Source organism: Pseudorca crassidens, chromosome 11, assembly GCF_039906515.1.
Source record: "Pseudorca crassidens isolate mPseCra1 chromosome 11, mPseCra1.hap1, whole genome shotgun sequence".
NCBI lineage: Eukaryota > Metazoa > Chordata > Mammalia > Artiodactyla > Delphinidae > Pseudorca > Pseudorca crassidens.
In genome coordinates this window covers 68,877,095-68,904,439 of record NC_090306.1, presented here as the reverse complement: position 1 = coordinate 68,904,439, position 27,345 = coordinate 68,877,095, and the positions used below count along the sequence as shown (strand labels likewise).

The following is a 27,345-nucleotide window of genomic DNA, read 5'->3' as shown; positions in this document are numbered from 1 at the left end:
AAATTTAGTAATTTTTAGAATACATATAGGGAGAAAGACTGTAATGAATGATGTCTATTCCATTAAATTAATGACATAACATCAAAATGTAAACATTTAAGATATTTGTCAGGCAAGTTTTACAGCAGATGGTTAAATCCTATACTGACAGGAACTCTTGGAAGGGAAGTTTTTATCACCAGCCAAGGTATGGACCTGCTGCAAATGGCATATGTGTCTGGTCCCAAGTCATTTTAGAGATGCCCCTAGAAAACTTCTTCATTATCCCCAAGTCTAACTGAGGAACAGGCTGGAAAGCAAGATATGAAATTACGATTGGTAATTAGTAGTATAAAATAAGAGAACGCTATCCATTCTTCACTAATAAAGCCCGGTGTCTAAAAATTCAGATGTTATTTCAAAATTGAAAAGAGACTCTAAAGAAGGTACCTTGGAAAATGCCATTTATTGGTCCTGAAGAAAAGCAGAAAAGAAAACGGAGTTCCAGAATTGGAAGTGTGTACATATATAATTGCTTTATATATATATATATATATACACACACACACACACATACACACACACACACACACACATATGTACTTCATATATATATGAAGTAAAACATGTGAGAAGAGAAGCAATAATCTCCAGAAAGAAGTTAAGTGTATATGAAATAGAGCAGAATTTTTTTGCAGTATTTGAAATTAATGCTTTTCTTGTTGCTAACCTAATGATAATGATTATTCAACATTAAATGCAGGTTTTCCTTCTGGAATAGCGAGTGCATTGGGGCTCTATTTCTAAAGTTCTAGAAAAAAATACTTTTTTTTCTGTAGTTACAATAACATAAAAATTCACATAAAACATAAATAACATAAAAATTGGACTGGCAGAAGGAAGGAAATTTTCTGAAAATACTAAGAAATATGTCGGGAAATGCCTATCCTCATCCTTCAAATGCAAGATCAAATGTTACCACCCTGTGATACCTTTCCTAACTCTTCCCAGAGTGAAAAGGTGAGTTTTGTTACAAACTATCCAATTGTGAATGAGGAGTTCCTCTTAGAGAAAACCCTTTCCAAAGAGAACATTCTTAAGCTGTAAGAGAAATAACTGAGGCAGCAGTAATGTGTGTGTGTGTGTGTGTGTGTGTGTGTGTGTTGAGGGGGAGGTATCATAGAGAAATCCTTAAATAGCTAATGAAGGAAGAGAATGTCCATCACTGTAGAAGGTAAACATCCCTGACCAATCTGAAATAAATAAAACTCCTAGATGCCTCCAATCCCAGATAAAGGACAGTCTGTACTCACTGCTCCATCAGGAATAGCCATTTGCAACACAAATACTGTAAATTGAAGACAAAACTCCTGTTCCCTAGAGAATTCTGGAGTTAGACCCCAACTTTGCACTCCCAGTATTTCCTACAGGGTCTTTAGGCTTTACTTGTGATTTTCCTATGAAGCTGCTTTTCATCTCCCCAGAAGAGACTGATTAGGCCATAATTTCTTTCTCTCTGGGCAGACAAACAACTGGGTTAGAAATCTGAGTTCTAGCTGTGTAACTGCTAATGATGTTCAGATTCCCATGTCGAAAATGAGATAATATCTGTCCCACTGCCTACCGCACAGTGTTGTTGTAAGACTAATAAAAGATCATACTAAAATCTGCAGAGGAGATTTAGAAAGGAATGGGATTACAATTACACGACATCCTTGGTTTATTCAAAGGATACACTGGTGAAGGAAAGCCGTACTGATCCTCTCCCAAACAGCAGCACAGTAAGTGACCAAATCACTCCTGCAAAACTATAAGGATGTGAACAAACATCATTAAGGACCAAGTGTTCAATATCTGGAGGCCGAGAAATCGGCAGGCACCAGAGTAAAAGCCACTTAGACAAGGCCATCCAGCTCCCTGGCATCCCATCACTGCCTGCAGGGCACAGGCCAGTGGGACAGAGCAGGAGGCAGACAAGCTGCACTTCCAATAGCAACAACCGTGTCTGGTCAGAGAAAAATGTGTACCCACGAATCAGGAAGAGTCAGAGACCTATGGCTTTAATAACAGTGAGCACTGTGGTACTGAGGAAGGCATTGCAGTTAACCTTTTCTCTCATGCCCTGCACGGTGTTGCCTGGAAATCACTGACTCATATTTCTGCACTTTGAAGCTCTGGTTGCAATTACAGAAGCACCTTCTAAAATTCATGAACATTTTGTATTCATAGCAATTCAGGTATCATAACTTTCCCACAAAATTAAGTGCCTGGAGTTAAGTTTCAAAATCAGAAGAATTTTCTACCATGCAGGCATATAGTTTGCTCTTGTACTAGAAAGATAAATCCTTTGAAAGCAAGTAATCTACAAGAACTGCAAGATTCATGTTTATTACATCCTAGGGTCTACAGTAGTTTAGGAATCACTTAAATGTCTACCTTCTAGTTTAGGGATCCCCAGAGGAGCAAAACAGAGATTTCTAGAAAGCCTTAACAAAGGAGTTAAAAGAGCTGAAATGGATCAAGAGGTTTTTTCAAAATTACCACATATCATTATTTCTGGTTTGGGGATGAGTCATCTTAATATGATAAAATGAGTCATTATGCTTAGTACCTTGCAAAACTTAGAAATATGATTATAGCTTCAGATTTTAAAGAAACTGCCAGAGAAAGATAATTTCAAATGATACACTATTTATAACAGATTTTACAGTGAAACAAGAAGCTATAACTGTATTTACAAAAAATAAATTTGGGGGCTTCCCTGGTGGCGCAGTGGTTGAGAGTCCACCTGCCGATGCAGGGGACACGGGTTTGTGCCCCGGTCCGGGAAGATCCCACATTCCGCGGAGCGGCTGCGCCCGTGAGCTATGGCCGCTGGGCCTGCGCGTCCGGAGCCTGTGCCCCGCAAAGGGAGAGGCCAGAACAGTGAGAGGCCCGCGTACCGCAAAAAATATATAAATAAATAAATAAAAATTTGGGATTAAAACAGTGAGATGTAATTTTTTACTGACTTACTTTAATGTAGTTTGAACCCCATACATTTCAAATATTCTATGCAGCTTTTTCTCTCTATTCTTTCTAATCACTACAGGTATAATTAGTGAACATAAGTAGCATTAGGGAATATTTTTCTTTCAAAGAATATTCCACTTAATTATTATACAAGTAATAAAGAAAAGCATGGGCATGAATAATGGAGAAGAATGGACATCTATCTCTGGCTGGCGGTCTCTCCCCACAGTAGCTTTTAATGCCATATCTGTTTTAAGCCTCTTAGGGACAGAGTCTTTTTTTTTTTTTTTTTTTTTTTTTGTGGTACGCGGGCCTCTCACTGTTGTGGTCTCTCCCATTGCGGAGCACAGGCTCCGGGCGCACAGGGTCAGAGGCCATGGCTCATGGGCCCAGCCGCTCCGCGGCATGTGGGATCTTTCCAGACCGGGGCACGAACCTGTGTCCCCTGCATCGGCAGGCGGACTCTCAACCACTGCGCCACCAGGGAAGCCCGGGACAGAGACATTCTTATTATTGATGGCCTCACCTCATATCCATGCAAAGATAGTATAATATAGCAATACACCATATAAACTAGAACTTTTTCTGAAAAAGAAAAGGTTATATTTTTGCTTTTGAAATCATACGGCAAGAAGCCACACCTGTAGTTTACCACTGGTTATTATTTCTTAGCAATCACTGTACATACTCAGGAATCATGGGAAGTAAGAAAATACAACCTAAAAATTGTTTGCAAATAAAATGAAAAATTTATGAAGACTAAATTGACAATGAAGTTGTTATGATGTTAAAGTTTATAGATTTTCAATTAAATATATATTCATTTTGATTATAAATTTTTCAAGTTTCTTAAACATTAGAATTTCAGATATTTTGTGAACCCTGGAAACCATATATAATCTCTCATCAAACACCTTTAAAAGTCCACCAAGTGGTTCTGGGGACTCAGGTAGCTGGTCCCTGGAAAGTACCCTGCTTTTCAGATCACAGACCTTTAGAATATGGTCTACATGGAAAAAATTATTCTCTTCTCAAATTACACACTGCTTTTTTAAACCACGGTAATTTTTATTAAGGCAAGAAGGTGTGCTTTTTCCCTTCCCTTAATTCAATTAAACATATATCTATTATGTACTCTTAAAAAGCATTCATCAGCCATTTTCCATTCTGGATGAATGATGTGTGTCCCTTCAAAGCATACAGAATAGCTATAGATGGATACAAGCAAGTCTTCTTGATTAAATACAAAAACATCCTATGCATACTGCAAGCAGCTATTGGGACGCATGAAAAATTTTCAGGTCAATGAGTTAGACTGGAATGGCTACTGGAGATGAGGGTTTCAAAAGGAAATCCTTACTCTCACAGATAAAAATGAGTTCCCGAAATAAGGTTTCAAGACTGTTCTATTACAAAAAGAGAGATCTTGGTGGTAACTTTTTTTCTCATTATTTCTACCTTACTTTTTGAATATAATTATATATATATAATATTTTCAAATACCTAGTTTCACTATTAACTTAAGGGATGAATCAAAGACCACTGCATGTCATAATATATTGTATCATCGAATAATTTATAATGAAATCTCAGAATCCGAAATCTGTACAATAACATTCCCTGTTTAGGAATAGAGAGGGAAGAAAATCTTTCTGAATTGGTGACAACCTAAAGCACAGAATGTTTTAAGGCAATAAACAGTTCTGTTATTTTCAAGTACTTGAAGTAACACTAATGGCTATGAGAAAAAAAATTATAGTTTATGTGCTTTATTATTTCTGAATGGATGTGGGGTGAGGCCACTGATAATTAGAGTGACAGGATGCATGACGGGTTTAAAACACTACTGGCATCAAACGCCACCTTTGGGATCTTGCGAACATTGCTTTATGAAATAGATGACTCACTTAGAGTTAGGGGTTATGTAAAAATGTAAGCTGCTAGAGTGCTTTTAAAAGCTCTCACAAACCATGTGCTTCCCTAAGCTAGTCAAGCATCCATCCACAATCTTGTTCAGATTAATCATTTAGCAAGACTTCCTCTTGTCCCCAACAGTTTTCCCCCTCACAGGGAAGATTTCAATCAGCTCTATGTTAATATGGATTCTGATTCAGAAAAATATGAATAGAAATGGCATATTCAGTATTCATTTTTCCATTTTCCAGCAACGTCTTAAAATTTAAATTAAAAAGAGTAATAAAGTGTTCACATGTTTACTGATAACAATAAAAAATCTGAGAAGAAATATACATATAGTGCATCTCCTCTATTAGCCTTTTATAAGGTTAAAGTATCCCTACTTGAAAAAATACATTCTTTTTAAAATAACTATTTTTCATTTAATTTTCAAAGAACTTAAAATGTTTCATTAATCTGAGAAAAATCTTATACCAATCTGAGAATGCCAAGTAATAAGAATTCTTTTAAATAAATAGGAAAATAAAACTTTTTTAAAACCACATGCAACGTTCTTTATTCATAAGAGCTCATTCTGGCAAATTCTACTACTTAAGGCATATCAGTAGAGATGCCAATATCATGCTAATCAGAAGCAATAAAGCTACCTGTATCAATTATTAAAATGTCACATACTGTGTGTCTCCAACTTAATCAACTTCCAATTCAGCTTCTGCTAGCTTAACAATTTTAAAGTACTGATTTAATGAAAGTACGTTTGAATATTTTTACTACAAATTTTAGCACTTTGTCTATCAAATGAACAATGATAAAAACTGCTAGCAGGAAATTGTGGTACTTGATGAGTCAGGGATTATATATTGTACTATTATCTAACCCAGTAATTACACTTTTAGAAATTTATTCATACTATTGTCATTATCAGAAAAGAAGAATAGACAATACAAAAAGGATGTTCAATACTGCATTATTTATAATCATAAATATTCAAAAAAGACTAAGAGGCCTAGAAAGGGAATAAACATTTTTAAAAGGCAGAGTAAAATTTAAAATGCTTGTGAGACAGGGTTAAGGAAAAACAGGAATACATGAGAATAAACCAAGTTGTTCCAACAACCTAAAACGCATTTCAAAAAGTGGAAGGTCATATATATTACAAAATTAACACTGTATTACTGAAGGGTCAGAGTACAGAAACTTTATTTACTTCTTTATATTTTTGGTACTTAAGTTACTTTTATCATCTATGCATTACTCATATAATCAGAAATATTTTTTAAAAGATGCAAGATTTATGTTTTTACAAGTCCTATCTAAATTGGTTCCACTTTATGGGGCTTCCATGTTAAAACTACAACAGCTGGCATTGAGTATTCTCAAACAATTTACAAGTTTTTTCTGGAACATCTTCACTAGTAATATCATTGCAACAACTCTATTTTTTCTTAATTTTACATACCAATTCTTGCTCTTTTAAATAGTAGCACTGCAAATTTTGCTTACTTTACCACAATGTTTCCTAAACACCGAGCCTTCAGTTTTTGCATATTGTCATCCAAAATCATAACTGGAAAGTAAAATATTAAAAATAAATAAGTAAATAATAGAATAAAAACACATAAACTTAAGGCTTAAATGTTTCCGAATATTTCTATATTCAGCTTCCCAAAACTCTAGCTTTAAAAAGGCATCCTTTAATTCCTGTGAGACCACAAGCATACATAAATAAGCTAAAATGAAAATTTTAAGTGTATATGTTTTTAATTTTTAATTAGATAATGAATTTTTGCTCAGAATCACCCTTAAATAAAGACATAGTAAATACACTGGTAATTTTTAAATCTATGTTTATATCCATTCAAAAATACCCCTCCATTCTGTCAAAAATATTAAAAATATGTTTGGCTTTTCAAAAATTAAAGGATACAAAGTGTTAAAACACAGACAAAACATATTTCAAGCAATAAAAATAAAGAATTCAAAAGCCTGGCAAACTCCTTTTTCTGATTTAAGGCTTAATATCCACTTATGAGCTTTAAGGTCAATTTAACCTTCCCAAATATTATCCCAATGTGTTCTATGCTACACTGTAAAAATCCTGAAGGATTTCAAGAGACCAAAGCTTGTATCCACATGCAGTAATCTTCAGTACAAACTAGAGTAAGGATATATCATCATGTTTTAAGCTTTAATAGATCCTTTATGTGGCTTCATCCATCCAGGTTACTCTACTGAAAAATGCTATAAGAAAAGAAGAACATTATCCCCAGAAAAAGTTAATTGCTCCTGTGTGTTCCCAGAGCACTTTGTTTCAAAATTCTATTCTGACAATAATTAGCGGTGTAGGTATCTGTCCCTCACTAGATGTGAGCTCATTAAGGGTGAAGCCATGATAATTCATCTTTGTCTCCCCAAATCCCAGTACAGTGGCCAATTTACTATGTGCCCTGGAACACATTCTTGCTCTATTACCCCTCCCATTTCCCTATCTAAAAAGTGGAAAAAATTCCCTTCTCATAGGGTTGTACAATAATTACTTGAAAAAAAATATAGTGATAACCTTGCATAAGATACTCAATGAATGTGAAATTAAGTATTACATTATGTTGAATGTTTTTCACACAAAAATGATTTTCTTTCCTTTCCCAAAAGGATATGGCTTTTTAACATTATAATATTAAATGTTACATTATACTTTTGAATCTCTGAATAACCATAAAAATCATGCGTCATAAGGTCATTATTTCCTTGGTTATACTTTAGTTGTAGCGTTTAAGCTGTGCTGTCTGTAAGCCAACGGCTTTCAGACAATGAGAAACATCTGTACTGAAATTCCATGAGGCATCAAAGCTTTAACTCTTTCTTACAGCTGGATATGAAAATGGTACTGAAACACTGAAAGGGAACGTAGTTAACATCTCCCACAGTCATCAGCCCCTAAAAATGGTTCAACACAAAAGCAATTTTTCTAATAAAAGGAGTAGGGATGACAGAACTGTTCAAAGGGAAGATTTCATAAAGCTGCATTCACCCTTCCATGCCTGGAGAAGTCACTGACTTCACAGAGTATCTATTTTTGCCTTTAAAAAAAAATCTTACAAGTCTTTTTATAAATATATCTGCTAGGTTAAACCAAATGATCCTTAACCAGTCATTGTCCTAGAAGGAAAATGTAATATTTTTACATTAGAGAAGCAAAAACACATCTCTAAATTTTGTAATTTACATGCAGATACAAACTGTATGCAGGAATTATATTCTGTTCCTAGATGCTGGGTTTAAGCTAAATTGTGCAACTTTACGCAAACAACGTAACTTCTATACCTCATTTTCCTTGTCTGTAAAATGAATGTGTAAGACTAAATCAAGTCAGCCCCTCTGGCTTCTCTGAAATATTAATGACACTACTAGCTAAGATTCAGTTCAGTCTTTCTACCAGCAGGTGCTATGTTAGTGCTTCATTGTGTTCCATCAGCAACCCTATGAAGCATATAGCACTATTATTCCCATTTAGAAATAAGGAAGTTGAATGTTTGACTTGTGTAACAATGTATAACTTAAACAAGGCACCTTGTATAAGACATACAACTAACTAGGAGGTGAAATCCAGGGGATTATTGAACTATTATAATCACTACCAATAAGTTAAAAACAAATATGGAAAAGATAGTGTTTCTCATTGTCACATACTGCCAGCAAGGATGAAATTATTTTTCTTTTTAGAATCCTTACTCTTTATATTCATTTTTTTTAGCCAACAAGATTCAAAAGCTTTATCATCACTTCTAAATTAAAAGATAGCATATATAATGGGAAAAACTGCAGCTATTGTAACAGAAACAAACAAACAAAATAAAACATAATGGTTTGCACTGTCTTCAGGACTTAATGAGATGTGTTACCTTAGGAAAGTTATTTAGTGTCTCTGGGCACCAGCTAACTCATCTCTAAAATGTGAATAATATCGGTAAATTAAATATACCTCAGCATTTGTTGAAAAGATGTATGCAAAGTACTTGGCACCTAGCATGTATTCCATAAGTGTTAATCTCGCGTACATATGCTTAACTTGCCTTATATTATGACAGTCATTTAGAATATGTCCTTAGAAGTCTACAATCTTACTTTTGATCAAATTGGCTGATAACAAAAGTTATCACAAAAAGTTAGACATTTTTAATACAAGGCATTCACTCAAATACTTATTAAGCACCTAGTATGTTTCAAGCAATATGATTCACACTAAATACAGAAAAATACCAAATTTATTAACATTACATATTTCAAGTAATCAGGGTAATTTCTCACCATTGTATCCTGGAACACTTTTTCCTGCTTGCCCTGGAGGAGGTGTTTTAGAATTACCTAATCCAATGCATGATGCTGTAATTGGGGAACCAGTCTCTGGAGAAATAAATATTATTTATAATTTAATATTTCAACTTGAGATCATGATGTTTCTTCAGTGCCTGCACTGCCCCCTCCCTCCACAGAATTTCACTGCATGAGGAATAGATAAATGGTCCAAATGAACTATTTAAAAATGAAACAGATCCAGTAATTGATATGACATTGACATTTTAAAAATTTAAGGACACAAATTTAGAATAATATATATAGTAGTGCTTCTTTTAAAGAAAAGAAAGGCCTCTCTTAGTGTTTTCAGTTGTGGATCAGCAGGATGAAGGATGGAGAATTACACGACTGTGATAGTTTTACAAAACATGTTAAAAACTGAAAAATCTCTAGAAAAGATGCTTTCTTTTAACTCACCTAAAGCTATTTTATCAGGGTAAATAACAGCAATGAGCAAAATATTTCTGTTATTTATAGTTTAGTCTCTGGAACAGGTAACACGAAGATTTTTTAAAATATATGAACAGTATCATATTCTAATTTTTTAAGAACTACATTTGCATCTAAAACTGAATTTACCAATGCTTTATCAAATTTCTCTTAAATCTGTTGCTCCTGGACTTCTGAAGGCCCAAAACCTAGGAAGGAAGCTATTTATCTTATGCTGATTATTTCCTCAAGACCAGAGACTTATTCACAATTAGCCTTCATTGATTAACAGAAATGTTAAATTTGTCTTCTCTGTCTCAAGTTGTAACAGTCAGAATAACAGCAGCTATTACATAATAATCATAAGTTCTGAAACTGATAATTTTTTATAAAAGGATGCATTCGTTATTATTGGCAAATACAAGTTTGGAGTCACCAGAATATTTTGAATATGAGATTTGTCTCTATGGAGGGTAAGATAAGAGGGTATTGACTGTAAAAATTTCAGAACTACTGGCTTAATATTATACACATAAATGTACACCTACATACACCCAAGGGATTAACTGCCAAGCCATTCAGATCCAAAGTAATCCAAGATATTAAAAACATCTATCTTCCTAAGGACTCAGAATGTATTTCTTCCATTCTGGTTTCCACCATGATTTATCATGTGTTTATATCACTTTAGAATGATGGGAAGAATTTATTACTGTTCTTTACCTTCCAGAGTAGTTCAGTTTATTATTCACGTTTTGATGGCGGCTCAGCTGGTATCAATAACAGAAGATAAACTCTCGAACTTTAAAACCCAGTTCCTGAGTGACAGTCCAGTGCTTAAGGTGCTAAGCCAGATGGTCACCGCTGAGGAGAAGCAGCGAGTAACCGGAGAAGACATTGCTGGTGTTTGACAAAGAATTCTCAAACACTTTCATATCATGACAAAAAATCGGGAGGCATTTTATGACCATGGCATTCTATCAGCTATGAGCATTCTCCCTACAGCACAATCAAAGCATGGGAGGAAATCCACAGGTTTGGAAATTTAGCAGCATTTTTCCCTTTGCCTTTTGGAAAACGTCTGAGTATTTATCTCAGCTACCCTGCAAGAGCAGTGAGATGAGAGCAGTGGTGATGACAGGAAGCAACCCTGCAGAGTGAGGTGCTTAAAGGAAGGTACTCAGACATAACAAGGTGACAAGAAGAACAGAAGGTACTAAGACACATTAGGAAAAGAGATGTCCCCTTCAAGATGCTGCCGCTCTGCCTCCCACCGTGGTGAGAAGCAGCTTCTGAAGTCAATCTTCTATTTTTAAAGCATATCTTGTCAAGTTCAGGTGCTCAGTAGGGGCACTCCGATCACCTGAAGTACAAACTCTTGACACTTCTCAACACCATAAGGCCTCTCAGCCCTTGTCACCACATAGCTCTAGAACGTACAAATGTACCTTCCAGTGGCTCTAATACCTATCAATGGTTCTAGTATCTGCTGCTTAAAAGAAAAAAAAAACCCTGCAACAATGAAACTGTAACTGCACCCTGCTTCATCTCATCTCAGTGTGGATTCTTATAAAAGACATGGGCACTCTGTTCTTCTGAAAACGGGGAGGAAGGGAGTGTGGGAAAAGGAAGGGAGAATAAAACCTACTCTTAAATAAAGACACAAGAAACTCAAGTGCTGTCAATATCTACTGCCTAAGTTGACACTATACATCCTTCCTGAGATTCTTAAGCATCTTTTCATAGTGATTACATACTCATAACCTTTAACCTTCAGCTGTTTTGTTGTAGTTTATGATTGTAAAGGAACTATGAAAAGCATATTTTTCTATATGATTATTTTGACTGAATTTTAAGGGCAATGAAAAGTATTATTCATTCAGTTACTTCAAGAAGATAATGTAAGTTTATACTTTGAACATTAATAATCTGAGCATCTTGTTGTCTTTATTTTGTGCAGGGGCCATGCTCATCTTCTCTATATCGTTCCAATTTTAGTATATGTGCTGCCAAAGTGAGCACTTATTGACTTTATTTTGATATTCATTTAGAGCATTAAAAATGAACTGTTGGTAGTGACATGCAAAGGATACAGTCAGACAAAATGACAGTTCCTAGGAATCTAAGTATAATAAGCAGCCACAGTTAGGACAAAAGTGGGTTGAGAAAGACCATAATGGTTGTTACAGAGACTTTGGTTTTCTCTCTTTATACCCCTGAACGTCCCAAGACCCAAGAACTGATCAATGTGCACCGCAGGCACACAGATGCATGCTCACACATTCATGCACACAGACTGTATAACCACCCTGGCTTCCCAGCAGGTCCACGTGCAGAACAGGCTTCCAGTTAGGGAAAACCCCAGGCACGCTGCAGTCCTTAATCAAGCTCCAAAGGACTCCCAAAGCCCCATTTCAAAGACGTTCTAAAAACATCTGCTTCACACCGCCCAGGCTATAATTAACTGGCTAGCAGTTATCTAAGCAGACAGGAAATCCAGATGTCACATTTTGACTGGGAAAGGGCTACATTGAACAAACCAGAACATTCTCTTTGAAGAAAAGAATTGGACACTTCATTTGGAGAAATCTTTCCAAAGAGGTCCAACCTTAGAAAGACAATGCTCAGCAATTCACCAGCATAATTTCCTTAGATAAGAGACAACCAGGAAGAAGATGGCAGGAAATTGAAGGCTGTGAAGAAAAAGTTACCTTGGTATGTTTTATATTCACACTGCATGAGAAGCTAATACAGATATTTCATTATTATTTTAGTGTTTTTACTGCCGCATTCCACCTTATTGCATTAGTGAGCTGTTACCTAAATGAATTTTCCTTAAAAATTCTAAAGGAAGAAAAGGAGAGAGAACTAATAAACATAATTTTTTCAAACATGAGTTATGCCATGTACCATGTGCTAAGTGCTTTTTGTTTATATTATTGCATTTAATCCAACTATAAGCTGATAGGGAGAAAAGGAAATATTATTTTAACAGATGAAAAGTACTAAGGCCTAACATAGAAAATTTAAACCATTTGCCCTGGTTCGCATAGTTCTTTCAGAGCAGAAGAATGGCATAGATAAGTGTGCCACTCATGAGGTTCCCGTGTAGAATACAGAGGAGAGAAGAAAATAGAGCTCACCCAGACTGCATCCCAGCAGAGGAAGAAAAACCTTTGTGACACGGAGTGAGTCCAGTCTCTCATACTTGCAAATGGAAGTAATGGTGGTACGTACCACTTATTAGCAAACATTTATTGAGCAGCTATTATGTGCTAGGTGCTGTCATTAGAACTGGGGATAGAGCAATAAACAAAAGTGACCAAAATCCCTGCCTTTGTGGAGCTCACATTTTAATTGGGGAAACAAACAATAATAACATTCAAAAGTCTAACATACAGCATGTCAAAGAGTGATAACCACTAAGAACATAAAGAAAGCACAGATAGGATATGAGACTAGGATATGAGAAGCGATGGGAAGGGATTGCAATTTTAAACTGGGTAGCCAGATAAAAACTCCCTGAGAAGTGACATTTGAGTAAAGACTTGAAAGAAGTGAGGACGTGTGCCTTATACATATCTAGGGACAAAGAATCCAGGAGAAAGGAACCGCAAGTGCAAAGGTACCGAGGTAGGTTTATTCCTAGAGTATTTGAGGAACAGTGAGGCAGCCACTGGGACTGAAGCAGAACAAATGAGGAAAGTATTAACAGGAAATAAAGTCAGAGACGTAGTGAGGAGACAGCTCACGTAAAACTACTTCAAAGTCCTCTTAAAACCTTAAGTTTTTAGTCTGAGTGATGTTGTGAGCTAGCGTGGACCTTTAAACAAAGAAGTTAACCAATCGCAACAATGCAAATAGAATCTACTTAAATATTTGAGCACCATGTAGGTTTTATGATCAGGTTTATTTAATTTGGGGCTTTGAGAGAGACGTGGGAGAAAATGATGGACAGATGGGAGCTGTTTTAGGATGGCTGGTTAACGACAGAGATTCCTGTGGCTTTCTGAACAGCAAGAATCAATTCACTAGATTGACAGAAAGACTAGAGCTCAGTTAGGTGGTAGATGGGAGACAGATTGCCCGCACAAGCCAAAGACAATCACTTTTGTTATATAAGTGTTAGTGTTTCTACAAATCAATACAGCATTTCTGAAAGGCGAGTTGGCAATTCTTATAAAAAGCCTTAAAAATGGCAATTTTTCTAAAAACTCTTAAAGGTTGAGCATAGCCTCTAACTCAGTTGTTCCACTTTAAGGGATATACACAAGGAAATATTTGTAAGAGCTCACAAATATTAAGCATCAAGGATGTTTACCACAGTATTGTTTATACTAGAGTTTAAAAGGTTGTCCAAAAAAATAGGAATTATTCCATATTAAGGAGTAATGCAAAACCAAACACCATAGGAAAATGTCTAGTGATAGGAAATAATTCTCACAAAATATTGTTTAGATAAATGTTGTAAAATGCACAATGTGATATAATTTTTTAATAAATAATATACATTGGGCAAAAATATACATCTTGGCAAGATACACATTAAAATATTAACAGAATTTCTTAACACCATTTCTGAATGGTGAGCAAAGGAGAAATTACATTGAAGAGTCCAAAGGCTACACCCACAACCTTGAAATCTCTCCACAGTCGTGGATTACAGGCGGGTGCAACTTGTTTAATACTTCTTCTACTGTCTTGTGATGGCTTTGAGTAACAGAAAAGAGTGAAAGTGATGTTTTGTCAGTTTATAGGCACAGGCCTTAAGAGATTCAGAACACTGTCTCAGGAACCCGTGAGGGGCCACGTAAGGTGGTCCACTACTCTGAGTCCGCCAAGCTAAAAATGCCACTTGCACGCGTTCTGGACAACAGTCCTAGCTGAGTCCAGTCTTCCAGCAGTCCCAGGCATGAGAGTGAAGCCACTTTGGAGCCTCCAGAGCAGCTCATTCACCGCACGATTCTCGCTGTGTTGTCTCAATCAACAGTACTTGGAGCACAAAATCCCTAGCTGATCTCTACTCATATCTTTGATCCATAAAATCATGAGATATGGTGGTTATTTTTAGCCACTAGGTTTTAGGGTAAATATTTTTTACATAGCAACAGATACTTGGAACACTTGACATTAAGAATATTACAAAATCTTTCAAAAAAGAATTGTGCATGTAATTATATGAAAACACTCTCCTAGCCTGCAGTTGAAATCAGGTTCTTCTTGTGTGCTTTGAGAACCATTTGTATCAGCAGGACCAAAGCCTATTCCCTGACATTTTGTGCTCAGGAAATGTTTTCTGACTAGTAAACACATACTTACATAATTTTAGGCTCTGACTCCCATTATTAAGATCCGTGTTCTTAAAAAATAAGTAGCAAATCACACAATGCAATCCCAAAATGAACAAGAGAACAAGAGAAATAGAGGACTCAGGAAAGAGAAAAAAACTGTATGTTACTGTTGCAAGTCTGTTACAATCTTTTTCTTATTCCAAGAATGATATTCAAAGGTCAGTCCTTCAACAAATATTTATTGAACATATCCAACCTACGTAATGCATTTCTTTTGGGGAGAAGAGAGTGTTAAAGATGGAAAGACACGCCTAACAGAAATAGAAGTTATGTGCAAAGTTGAGACATTAGACCACCAAGGACTGACTGCAAGTTATTTACCAGAGCAAAGCTTGCAGGGCTGCTGGGGTGGGGGATGGGCGAGGGGTGAAAGAAGAGAAATAAGGAACAAAATGAGAGGGGGGAGCAAAGGCAGATCGCGAAGTGTTAAGAAATTTGGATATTATTCCGGGAACACTGGGGGACTCGGGGAGTTGTAGCAGAGGAGATTTGTTCAGATTTGCACTTTAGAAAAAGCTCTTCAGTTGCAAACTGTGGCACTAAACTGAGAATCCCAACCCAGAGCAAGAAATCAGTTAGATGTTGGTGGTCTGATGCAGGTGAGTGGCAGTGGAAGATGAGACCAAGTTGGAGTTACACTCAGAATCAAAAGGCCTTGCTGATGGTTTGGATATAGGGACAGGGCAAGAGGGAGAAATCCAGGACAACCCCCAGGGTTTTGGCTTATAGATGAAAGACAACACAGAAAGAGGAGTAGATGTGAGTGAGGGCTAAGAGGAAGAACATTATGGCAGGTTCAGCTCTATAAATAGGTGCTCCTGCTGCATCTGGAAATCTGCCATTGTGCTCCCACTGCGGTTCTAGAAACACTACATTTAAGCAGTATGGATTTTAGAAGTTGGTGGCCCATGCAGAGAGCTGAAGTCCTGGAAATAAATCGATTCAGTGGCACAGGGCCCTTGAGTCATATTAATCACAGCATCATGATGGGCACAGAAGCAATTTGTAAAGAAACCATTCTCTACACCTCTAAATCTATACTGTGTGCTATAAATACCTTGCATGGTGGTAGCAGAAAGAAAGTAGAAACAGTGAGATGTACAACAGTGAAGGAAAATCAATTTAATCTTTTGTGTTCACGAGATGGTACAATTACATTTTAAAATGCTTGATTCAACGCAGCCTACCTTTTGGTACTGGAAGCAAACCATTAATTCAACCTGAGAGACACTGGTCTTATCCTACTCTCTCACCAGCACACTGCGTCTAACCTTAAGAGAAACTCATAAATAACCTGTAGTTGAATTAGATAAAAAATGCTGTATTAATGAAAGCATAAGATAAAACATAAGAAGAAAGGGCTCTGATCAACACAGAACAATGAGAGTTCTGGTTCTAATGTTAACTAGCTAGTTGACACTGGGAAATTAAATTCTCTATGATTAATATTTTCATTTATAAATTGAGTCTTATGTTCTAAGTTTTCTTGAGTCTGGACTATCTACAGACCAGGATGCTAAAAATGGCCTTTATATTCATGAAAGATTATTCACAGAAAGGAAAGGAAAGGAAAAGAAAAATGTTTATTGAATGTTACTATAGGCCAGGAACTTGCTGCATTGTTCATATACATTTCACTTCATTTCAAGCTTCCTACAAGCCTGTCAGCAAACACACGTGCACTAGATTAGAGACTTGCCAGCGGCTACAGAGTAAGTGGCTAAACCAGGATTTAAACAGTCTTATTGGGATTCAGTATCACTTTTTACTACCCACATTTCTTTTCCAAGGAGAATAGTCACCTGTTGTTTTCTAATTAGAACGGACAGCAAAAGAGGAATTGGCAACTACTACTTCATGGGGCCAAAGGGCCCACAGTGCAGAGAATTACATGCAACAAGGGAAAATCAAATTTCCAGACAATAAGGTTTGTTAAGGGAGGGTTTAGGAACTCTTCGTCTCGTAAAGATCTACAAAAACATGACATATTTCCACCTTTCTAGAGTGTATTAAATGAGATTCTTGGCAAGGGTAGGACAATTAAAATAAATGATATTTCAAAGACCAAACCAACCTCATATTATTAATCAATTTCTTAGTGTTTAGTTTCTTGTCAAAAATTATCACTAATATAATAATGAGTATAAACAGGGCTTCTAAAAAGCAATTATACATATCTGAACTACTTCATGTATAGTAATCATATATGAAAACAACACCAACTTGGTGTTCTTCCCACATTATAATGCTGTAAAGATGAAAATGTCTGATTCAGTGGCTGCTATGTGACTTGGGATATTCATTTTCAGATGGATTAATAATTTGTAAACAGTTATTCACTTCAAAAGAGAAAGCCTCACCAAGCCTAACATTTGACAAAAGATTATTCCTTCCACAAACCAAACTCACACAGCTTACCTCTAAGCTCCTGCTTCTCAAATTGTCAGCAACAATTACCTACTTTAAACTAACGAAGACTTGCTCTAAATGAGAAAAAAAAATGCTGTTGCCAGGCAACAAAGATGACATCAAGACATTTTTCCTCCCTCACCAGATGAATACTTTCACAGTCTTACTAGCTGAACACTGCTGACATGACACTGTGTCTATATGACTGCTTTTCCCAATCACAACTTCTCATGCCAAACTATCCACAATTTCTTTCCCGTGAATGAAAAAGAGAGATGAATTTATTTTTGACCACTCTGCTGGGAAAAACAAAATTCATCAGACAATAGTGATTCATTCATATTTCTAAAGACTCTTTACATTCTGCTATTTGAACGCATCATAGGGTATATTCTGGACAAGCCAGTTCATGGGGCAATGGCACTGCCTATCCAGTCTAACCCTGAGTTCCACAGTGTGTATTTCAAAAGTCTACTTCAATCCACCGTCTTTGAAAATGCAGGCCTATACTTTAACCAAACCCTACCACCACAGCCCGAATTTGATGGGCTCAGAAAATATTAAGTAAAACCCAGAAAGCAGGGAATGACAGTTGAAAAGTAAAACCTAGAAAGGCAGCATTTGGTTGTACATAGAAATATTTTACTTCAAGATCTGCAACCAAAGGAATGTATGCTAGTGGCTATTGGGACCCAAACCACAGAGAACAGATTTTTGAATAATTAAAGATAGAGTCATCAAGATAGTCACCAAGAAGATACTTTCCTCGCTGTATTGTCAGCCATACAGAGCTTCTTATCCCTTAGCCCTAGGAAGCCATTTTGCAGGAAAACATACAGGATTTTGCATGGGGCACAAGCTAGGTATGTTTAAGATGGAAGAAAGTCACACACTAGCACATGGGTGTAACAAGGTTTAAAGAAAGGCAGAAATAACAAGAGTCATAAAACTCCCAATGTGGAATTCCAGGGATGAAGAGAATACCCTGTCACAGACTAAACTCAGAACTACACACTGACAGATGGAAATTCCTCTTCAGTAAGTATATCAGTTCAGATGCCTGAAAGTGGAAAGTGTGAAAATGCAAGGGTAACCAAGGAAGAGGACGATCCAGAAAAAAATGTGGCTTAAATTTTGACACTCTACCTATCAAGTCTTAAATCACATTTAGTCTACCCAGGAGGAATGAGACAGTACTATATTTGAGCCTGTATCACTTCTCATAGAGATCTCTGGTTAGGATAACTGTTATTAAACTATAATGAATTATTCCATTTTGTGGGTTTGATTCTTGTAAATAAAAGATATTGCTGCCTTTAAAAAATCCTGGGCTAATGGATCTTCTCCAGATACACCTAAGGATAAGGACTGAATTTGGTCAGCTTAACCAATTTTTGTGGGTTAAAACTCTTGTCCCAGTTACCTATCCTCAGGAAGTATATCCTACCAAACAGCGCAAAAATAAGGATTATCAGGTCAAGTAGCCTTGACACATTTTAATAATATGGTATTAGGATGTGTGTGCCTTTAGGATCAATGATTTTGATTTAAGAATCAGTATGACTGAAGTTTGCTGGAGCCTGTGGGTCCATTTTAGTAAAATCCAGAATTATCAGATTCTTCCTCAAAGGAGGAGCATTTAGGCTATATATAGAATATAGTTACTTCAGAACTAGCAATTGCAACTAAAACTGCAGCAGTTCAATCAAACAGGAGAGAAATGTTGTGATTACTTCAAGATATAAGAACTCAGCAAAGGTGGCTCAAGGCAGATAAAGTAAGATCAATGGCCACCAATGTCTCAATCCATTAGATTACCATTTTCTCACTGAAATCCCTCCTAGGGGTTATAAAAACTCTACGAAGAATTTTACTCCTCCATTAAAGTGATGGAAACAACACAAACAACAAAATCACCCAGTGCTACTCAAGTTGGTGGTCATTACCTCATTTCAATTACTTCATCACTACGGGGAGGGGGGCATCACTTAAAACACTTTAACATAAGGTTTCTATGTATCTTCTGATGGAAACCACACAGATTTGTTCTGCTAGCAGGTGGAAAGAATCATTGATTCTTTCGATCTAAACCCTTCACCAAGTTGTCCCTTATAAAAGCTACTGTGGAACTTGAGTGTTCTAACTTTGCAGTGGTTATCTTTATTTAAGTGACTGATAGCAAGTAAAAGAATAAAGGTTTTCTACGTAAAATTAAATAACATTAATTTTACATTAATGTTAATAACGTTTGCTGCAGTCATTTCTAAACTAGTGCCATATCTTATAGTAAACAGGAAGGAAAGAGAGAAAGAAGGAAGGAAAAAGAAAGGGAAGAGAAGGGAAGGCCGGAAGCCAGGAAGGAAAGAAGGAAGGGAAAAAGGAAGGAGGAAACTTCAAAAAGGGATAAGGTCTACTATGTTTTGGGTTTTAGTACTTAGTTGTTTATTTATTTATTTATTTTTTGTACTAGGTGATTCACTCAAAAGGAAAACAGTTCCTTCATAGGCATCTTAAATAAGAAAAAAAAATTCTCGCAAAGGACACAATGCACTGCACTGACAGTTCTTTCTTTGTGCTGTTTGATTTCTGGAAAAGCTCATCTTAGTACTAAAAATGATCTATAGCAGTGCAGTGTTTTATCTGGTGATTGTACAACTGAGGGTAATGAAGTTCTGGCTGTTTATTTCTTTGTACACAAATTATCATATCTTAAGGGAACAATTATCAATTCTCTTAATTTCCCCTTTTCAAATTATGATTGTAGCACCTCTATTTCTTAACCCCTATTTAAAAAAATGAAAAATTCAGTCAATAATCCAGATGCTTCCAATCATCTTATGGATAAATTACTATGAAGATAAAGCATCTGAGTAAATGACAATTTGTCTATTACCCAGAATTATGAATCAAATATATACAACTCTCCTATATAAACTTAGCAAGACCAATTTCCTTCATGAGAGCATTAAATGTTTACATTATTACAATCCAAAACAAGGGGTTAATGCTTCAGTGGTGTTGAACAGAGACAATTCTTTATTAAAATGCCCCTACGAGGAGTTGATCTGTTCTCGGATTTTCCACAGATTAGTTCTCAATTTAGAATCTTAGGTATTATTTAAATCAGACATCAAAGAGTGTTGATATTAACAGATCAAAAGAGGATGTTAGTCACTAGAAATCTGCTGTTGCTAATACAAATTTCACTTGCGTAACAAAAACAACATTGTAATATAAATGGAATGACTGCAGAGTGCCTTCTTATAGCCCAAGTCACAGGAACTAATCAATTTTCACTCATACATTTTAGTCACTTAACATACCCCTGACTAATTCCAAATTACACATCACAGTTTCTTAACAACTCATTTGTACACATATATTAATGTAATCAGAGAGCAAATTCATAAATTATGCATTGCATGGAAGGCTCATAAAAGTGTGTGATTGTATAAAATAATATCAATTTCTAAGTCAATAACAAGGAACAGCAACCTTGTAGAAGACTTGAAATTTTAAATAAAGAAAAATATTCCTTTGGGCAAAGCTTAATCTTCCTTCAAATGTGATCAGGTTTTTGCTGATCTACCTCTTGAGGAAGTGCATGACCATCTATTTGATACGTAAAATATTAGGAAATTCATAAACGTGCTAGAAATATCAAATTTTTCTTTCTTTTTTCTAAGAGTTAATAATAACCCATAAAGTGCTTGCCTTTCCCCCATTAATCTGATATCACCTTAAGAAAGGTGAACAGCTGCAAGTATTAAACTTCAGTGTCACTTTGCAATTATTTACCACAACATACAACTTTGAAAATACTGAACTGATTTCTTCTATGCAAATAAATAAAGATTCTAACTAAATTTTCTGTTAGTAGCAGACACCTGCACCACGTAGGATAAATTTCTTTTATAAAGGACAAAACCACTAACCTAGCTAGCTAGCTACCTACCTACCTGCATACCTATCCCTATGTATGTATTTGTGTACTTTAGTTGGACACAATATCAAATGCTGTAAAATTAAATGTGGGGGATGGAAAGAATCCGTCATTATTAGTAGAAATACACTGTTTTCCACAGTAATGAGCAGCCATTCAAAGCACACTGACATAATGTGTCTACTAATTCCTTCTGAACAATACGTCAAAGAAAAATTGCAAATTCATGTGGAACTCAGTACCCACCAGAGACCTCTTATGCTTGTTTCTCAGGATTCAGTGAGCTTTTTTGTAAGGCTGGATGCACTAACTACATACATCTGCACAGGCTATTATGTGCAACGATATCAATAAGCAAAAGTAAAGAAATCATAATTTTATTTATTAATGTGTTGGTTGCCTTCAACAAGCTTTAGCATAGTCACCTTTAAGGGAGCCAGGGGTGGGGAACAGAACTCTTCTGCAAGCACTTGTGTGAGGTCACTGTGTATTGGAAACAAGTTGTATGTTGACCAGGAAAGGAAAACCACCTTAGAAAACCATCTTAAAGGTGATAAAATATTTTCCTCCTTACGCCCAGAAAAATAATGTTAGAACTTTCTGGATGAATAGGGAATTCATCAAGTCTATAAACACTCTTCCTTGCAGAGGCAATAATTCTTCGCTTGTTTTTTATGTATTTTACGCATAGCACTGCTCTTTCTCCAAATTGAATCTTACCTTTTTTTGTTTCCCGAATAGTTACAAATCTGAATTTAGATAAGAAATTTCTCCCTTAGCAAATCAAATTACAGACAACAGAAACTTTCTTTCTGATTTGCATCTTATTTAAAGAACATGTATTCTGCTCTGATCATTCATTTTATGTTTCATATTATAATGAATATAGAAAACACATTTTCCAAAAGAGCAATATCCAAGAAAATATAAAAGTATAATTTATCAGAATCAAAGAGTTCTAAAATATTAAACACTGAACTTCAGTTTTAGTCTCTCACTTGATCTTCTAGATCTTAAAATTAGACCTAATTTTTGCTAGAATTTTTAAAATCAGACCTAATTTTTGCTAGAAATTTTATTAATTTTTTAATCCAAATTTGATGCCCTGCCCAAAATGCTCAGAAGATGGAAATTCTGAAAATACTAATATACAAGTGTTGATCTAAGTAGTTGAACTGAGTAGGACTGAACTGAAATATACACATAGGAAGTCTGTAAAGGCTCTGATAACTCACAGCTCCTTTCAGTGGGCCAAATGGAAAAGCCAACAAAATCACTACATTCGGTGACAAGGAAAACAGATTCCAGGTAAACTTCTTACTATTACATATGTACACAATCATTCCTCAAAAGAAGCAGCAGAAAGTCTTTTTTTATCTGCACCAAAGTTTTATTCTATCCACTTAATATGACAAGCTGTTTCCCAAGGATCAATTAGTGGGAGGAAAATAGAGAATAAATAAGTAAATAAATAAATTACAGATATAATGATAAGCGTTTTGGTGAAAAATACATTTGTCTGTTGAGTGCTAGGCAGAAGAGATTTGATTTGATTGATCATAAGAAAAGAGCCAGAGAACCACAGGAAATCCTATAAAAGAAACAGTGCTTTAAAGAAGTACTCCTGCAGCAGTGTGCAGGCTTATAGGAAAGCAGGGAGCACAGAGTGATGAGGATCATTTAAATCAGGGTAGATGACAGTGTGGCTGCTGCAGCTAGAGGCAATGGGAGTACTGAAGATGGGATGAATCCAAAGGGAAATCTGAGATTTAGTGACTCACTGGATATATGAAGCAAAGACGATGAGAAGCAAAAGTGGTCTTCAGGGCTTTATACCCGGGGACCAAGAGAATGGTAGCATCAATGTCATTTAAGGAGACTTTTTAACAAAAAGGTAATCAAAGAATTGCTTATTTCTATCGAAACCAGAACCACCTGATTTCTGAGTTTGTGCCTGATGGTCATAATTCAGAATTTCCTCCTATCCTTGCAGTGCCTCTGAGCATGTCTGCAATATTTAGGTACGTGTTTGGAAAATGCTCACCAGTTTGCCACCAATGGTCTAGGACAGGTACTCTGAAGACCTTTTTGGACCATTCCAGGGTCTCCACGTCACATCGTTCTCCAGCCACAAATAATGTTTTGAACCTGAATATTAGAGAGAGAGTGAATTCAAATTATTCCTTGAAAATAAACTGAAGCAATTTCATCTACCTTCTTTTAAACATTGTAGAATCCAATCACATTAATTCTGTCCGAGGAAAACACTGTAGAATGGTTGCAGAATGGTTAGAGGCATCATTTGTTTGGACGCGGTATAACTAAATGCATAGCACAGCACTGGAGAGAGATGCTTCAAAAGCAGAATTCACAGCTACAGCTTCTCAGTTCTGAGAAGAGCAACTGAGTTGATCTTTGTAATATATGTCATAGTCACCTAATAATCAAAAATGAAAAACCTTTTTCCTCCTTGACATTATCTCTGCTAATTTTAGCTCCAAATGTGATTGCTGTATTCTACTTAAGTCTATACACAAAAATACACTCTGGAGTAACAGCTAAGGCAACAAATATGCTCATAAATATGATGCACTTGCTCCTTCTCATGAGTTACTTTGGTAAAGATTATTACGATTTCAACACATATTTCCCCTATGCCAAGGACATATTTAAGAAAGATTAGTGATTTAAAAAGAAATGCCATTGTGGCCTTCTAGGTTAAAAAGCCTCCTATCAAAAGGAATGTATGATTACTAAGAGACGAAGAATCCTTTGCAGGGAACATCATGCCACAGTGTAGAAAGGATGAAACAGGAAAAATAGAATTGAGTTGACACTATTGGTGGTTCATTGAGAGAATGACTATTTTTTTCTTCTATTCTCAATGCCCCCATGGCCTGTCTGTCAAAGTCTGTTATACAGAGTGAAGTCAGAAAGAGGAAAACAAATACCATATGCTAACACATACATATGGAATCTAAAGAAAAAATAGGGTCTGAAGAACCTAGGGGCAGGACAGGAATAAAGACGCAGGTGTAGAGAATGGACCTGCTGACACGGGGAGGGGGAAAGGGTAAACTGAGATGAAGTGAGAGACTGGCATGGACATATATACACTATCAAATGTAAAACAGATAGCTAGTGGGAAGCAGCCGCATAGCACAGGGAGATCAGCTCCGTGCTTTGTGTCCACCTAGAGCGGTGAGGGAGGGAGACACAAAAGGGAGGGGATATGGAGATACATGTATACGTATAGCTGATTCACTTCGTTATACAGCAGCAATTAACACAACAATGTAAAGCAATTATACTCCAATAAAGATGTTCAAAACAAAACAAAAAAACAAAGAATGTGTGTATAAGAGTTAATTCATTATCATCAAAATAAAAACCAAAAAAATAAAAAAATAAATAAAAACTAATCAAATAAAAACCTGCCTACCCATCCTGAACAATGTAGTATAGCCACAGAAGATTTTTTACCCTTCCCTTAACTTACATCATTTCATGATGATCTGATGAAGATTCAAATATTCTCACTCTGTGCTCCAACAACATGCATTTCCTGCCTCTGCTACAAACATATATCTCCTTCTATAGTTGTTTGCTTCTTGCCTATTTCTCACAGTGCACAGTGAGCCCCTTAGGATCGTTCATCTTTATGACTTCGATAGCAATCAAAATACCTGGGATTTTTAGGTACTTAAACTTTAAGCAAACTACATATATATTTGCAATTCAAGCTAAAATTCAGGTAATCAAATATGTATTCATTTATAACTTGCTTGAAATTAAAATTTGGATTATCAATTATGACCTCATCAGACAGAAATGTTACAGCAGGATGAAATAAATAGTAACACATTAAGCTATTAAAAGTAAGTTAAAGTATAAGAAAAACTAGTGTAAAGTTTTAAAGTTTAAAATGATGTCGATAGGGCTTCCCTGGTGGCGCAGTGGTTGAGAGTCCGCCTGCCGATGCAGGGGACACGGGTCCGTGCCCCGGTCTGGGAGGGTCCCACATACCGTGGAGCAGCTGGGCCCGTGAGCCATGGCCGCTGGGCCTGTGCGTCCGGAGCCTGTGCTCCGCAACGGGAGAGGCCACAACAGTGAGAGGCCCACGTACAGCAAAAAAAAAAAAAAAAATGATGTTGATACATCTATGATTTTAGATGCTATATAAAAACAAGACAAAATAAAAATATAAACGCCATATTGTTGATAATCTTATGACTGAAAAATATAAACATATTTTAATTGTATCTTATTCAAACTATTAGCTTCCTGATTTTTTTTAAACTTCTGTGATTAAGAATATTATGCATTTCTAGGGTAAATGAGGAACAAGTGATGCCATTTGGAGACGCAGGCCTGGGCCTTGTCATGAAGGAGCTTATAGAGTTTTCTAAGGAATTTGGATTTCTCCATGAAGGTGGTGAGAAGCTAATTAAAGCCAATTAAAGCATACGGTATTTGTTTTTCTCTTTCTGACTTACTTCACTCTGTATGACAGACTCTAGGTCCATCCACCTCACTACAAATAACTCAATTTCATTTCTTTTTATGGCTGAGTATGCTAACACATATATATGGAATCTAAGGAAAAAAAAAGGTCATGAAGAACCTAGGGGTAAGATGGGAATAAAGACACAGACCTACTAGAGAATGGACTGAGGATATGGGGAGGGGGAAGGGTAAGCTGTGACAAAGTGGCATGGACATACATACACTACCAAATGTAAAATAGATAGCTAGTGGGAAGCAGTCGCATAGCACAGGGAGATCAGCTGGGTGGTTTGTGACCACCTAGAGGGGTAGGATAGGGAGGGTGGGAGGGAGGGAGACGCAAGAGGGAAGAGATATGGGAACACATGTATATGTATAACTGATTCACTTTGTTATAAAGCAGAAACTAACACACCATTGTAAAGTAATTATACTCCAATAAAGATGTTAAAAAAAAAAAGCTAATTAAAGATTTTAAGCAGGAGAGTGGCACAGTGAGATTTTTGCCTTAGGGAGACGCCACTGGCAGTAGTGGGGAGGACAGAAGGAAGGTCAGGACAGGAGCACAGGGGCCCTGGCTTTGGGAGGCTGCTGCCATCACAGAGATGGTGAGACTTGAACCCAGGCAGCCCCCGGGGACCTCCGGGGAAAAAAAGTGGAGGTGGAGACAGGGGATAATCTAGGAGGTCTGAGCAACGGGACTTGTTACCACTGACAGTTCCCGTTTCCTTGAAAAGCCTTTTAGGAATATGTTGTATGTCACTGGAAGAAGAAAAACCAACACATAAATAAGCCAAAAACCCAAACTCTCAAATACCTGACCCTAAATAAAAGTAACATTAAAGAAAACATGATTAGGAGGAAAACACGGCTATCCATGACAAATTGTAGAAGCAAAAAAGACTGAAAATGTCCACTATTGCTTGCTTTTGTGCTGCCTCAAACTGTACTAAACAGATACCTTTAACGACTGATCATTGATACATGCTTCACACTTTATCAATAGATTAACTTTAAAATACCGTATTGCTGTTGTATAATATCACAGGAAATTTGAAGAACAGAAAGAACACACACACCTATATGTACATATTGGGATTTTTGTTGTATTTTTGCCATTTATGACTACAAGGGGTTTCAAGCATGGTTTTCTTACTAACCAACAGAGGAGCTATTCTTTGTATTTCATTGAAGGTGTAATCATTTTCTGGAGCATATTGTACCTTTTCCACCTTCTTTCTTTGTAATAGCACATGTATAACAGAATTTATTAGTCCCAAATTTTTCTTTAAGGGCAGAAGTAAATTTCCAATAGTTTGCTGTCTGAAAAAAAAAGAATATTGTGCATTTGGATGATTTGTATTAAAATTTGTAAAATGCTAGGTTTGGCTGATTCTAACAGTACAGGCAAAGAACAACCAAAAGGAAGAGTTTTGTGGATAT

The 27,345-nt window shown here is 36.3% G+C and overlaps 1 protein-coding gene and 1 non-coding gene across 7 annotated transcripts in view; both read right to left on the bottom strand.

Annotated features, from left to right (window-relative positions):
* The window catches only part of ACSS3 (acyl-CoA synthetase short chain family member 3), a 144,488-nt gene that overhangs the window by 21,727 nt on the left and 95,416 nt on the right, over window positions 1-27,345 (bottom strand). For all 6 annotated transcript variants that reach the window (XM_067697458.1, XM_067697463.1, XM_067697459.1 and 3 more), the window contains 3 exons: window positions 23,441-23,544; window positions 9,217-9,312; window positions 6,412-6,475 (listed from right to left, as the gene is read on the bottom strand). In XM_067697458.1, the coding sequence (XP_067553559.1) occupies window positions 6,412-6,475; window positions 9,217-9,312; window positions 23,441-23,544 (264 nt within the window). The remainder of the gene's footprint in view (window positions 1-6,411; window positions 6,476-9,216; window positions 9,313-23,440; window positions 23,545-27,345) is intronic.
* LOC137203030 (U6 spliceosomal RNA) lies at window positions 11,614-11,715 on the bottom strand. Its single transcript, XR_010932864.1, has one exon. It is a non-coding gene; the product is annotated as a U6 spliceosomal RNA (small nuclear RNA).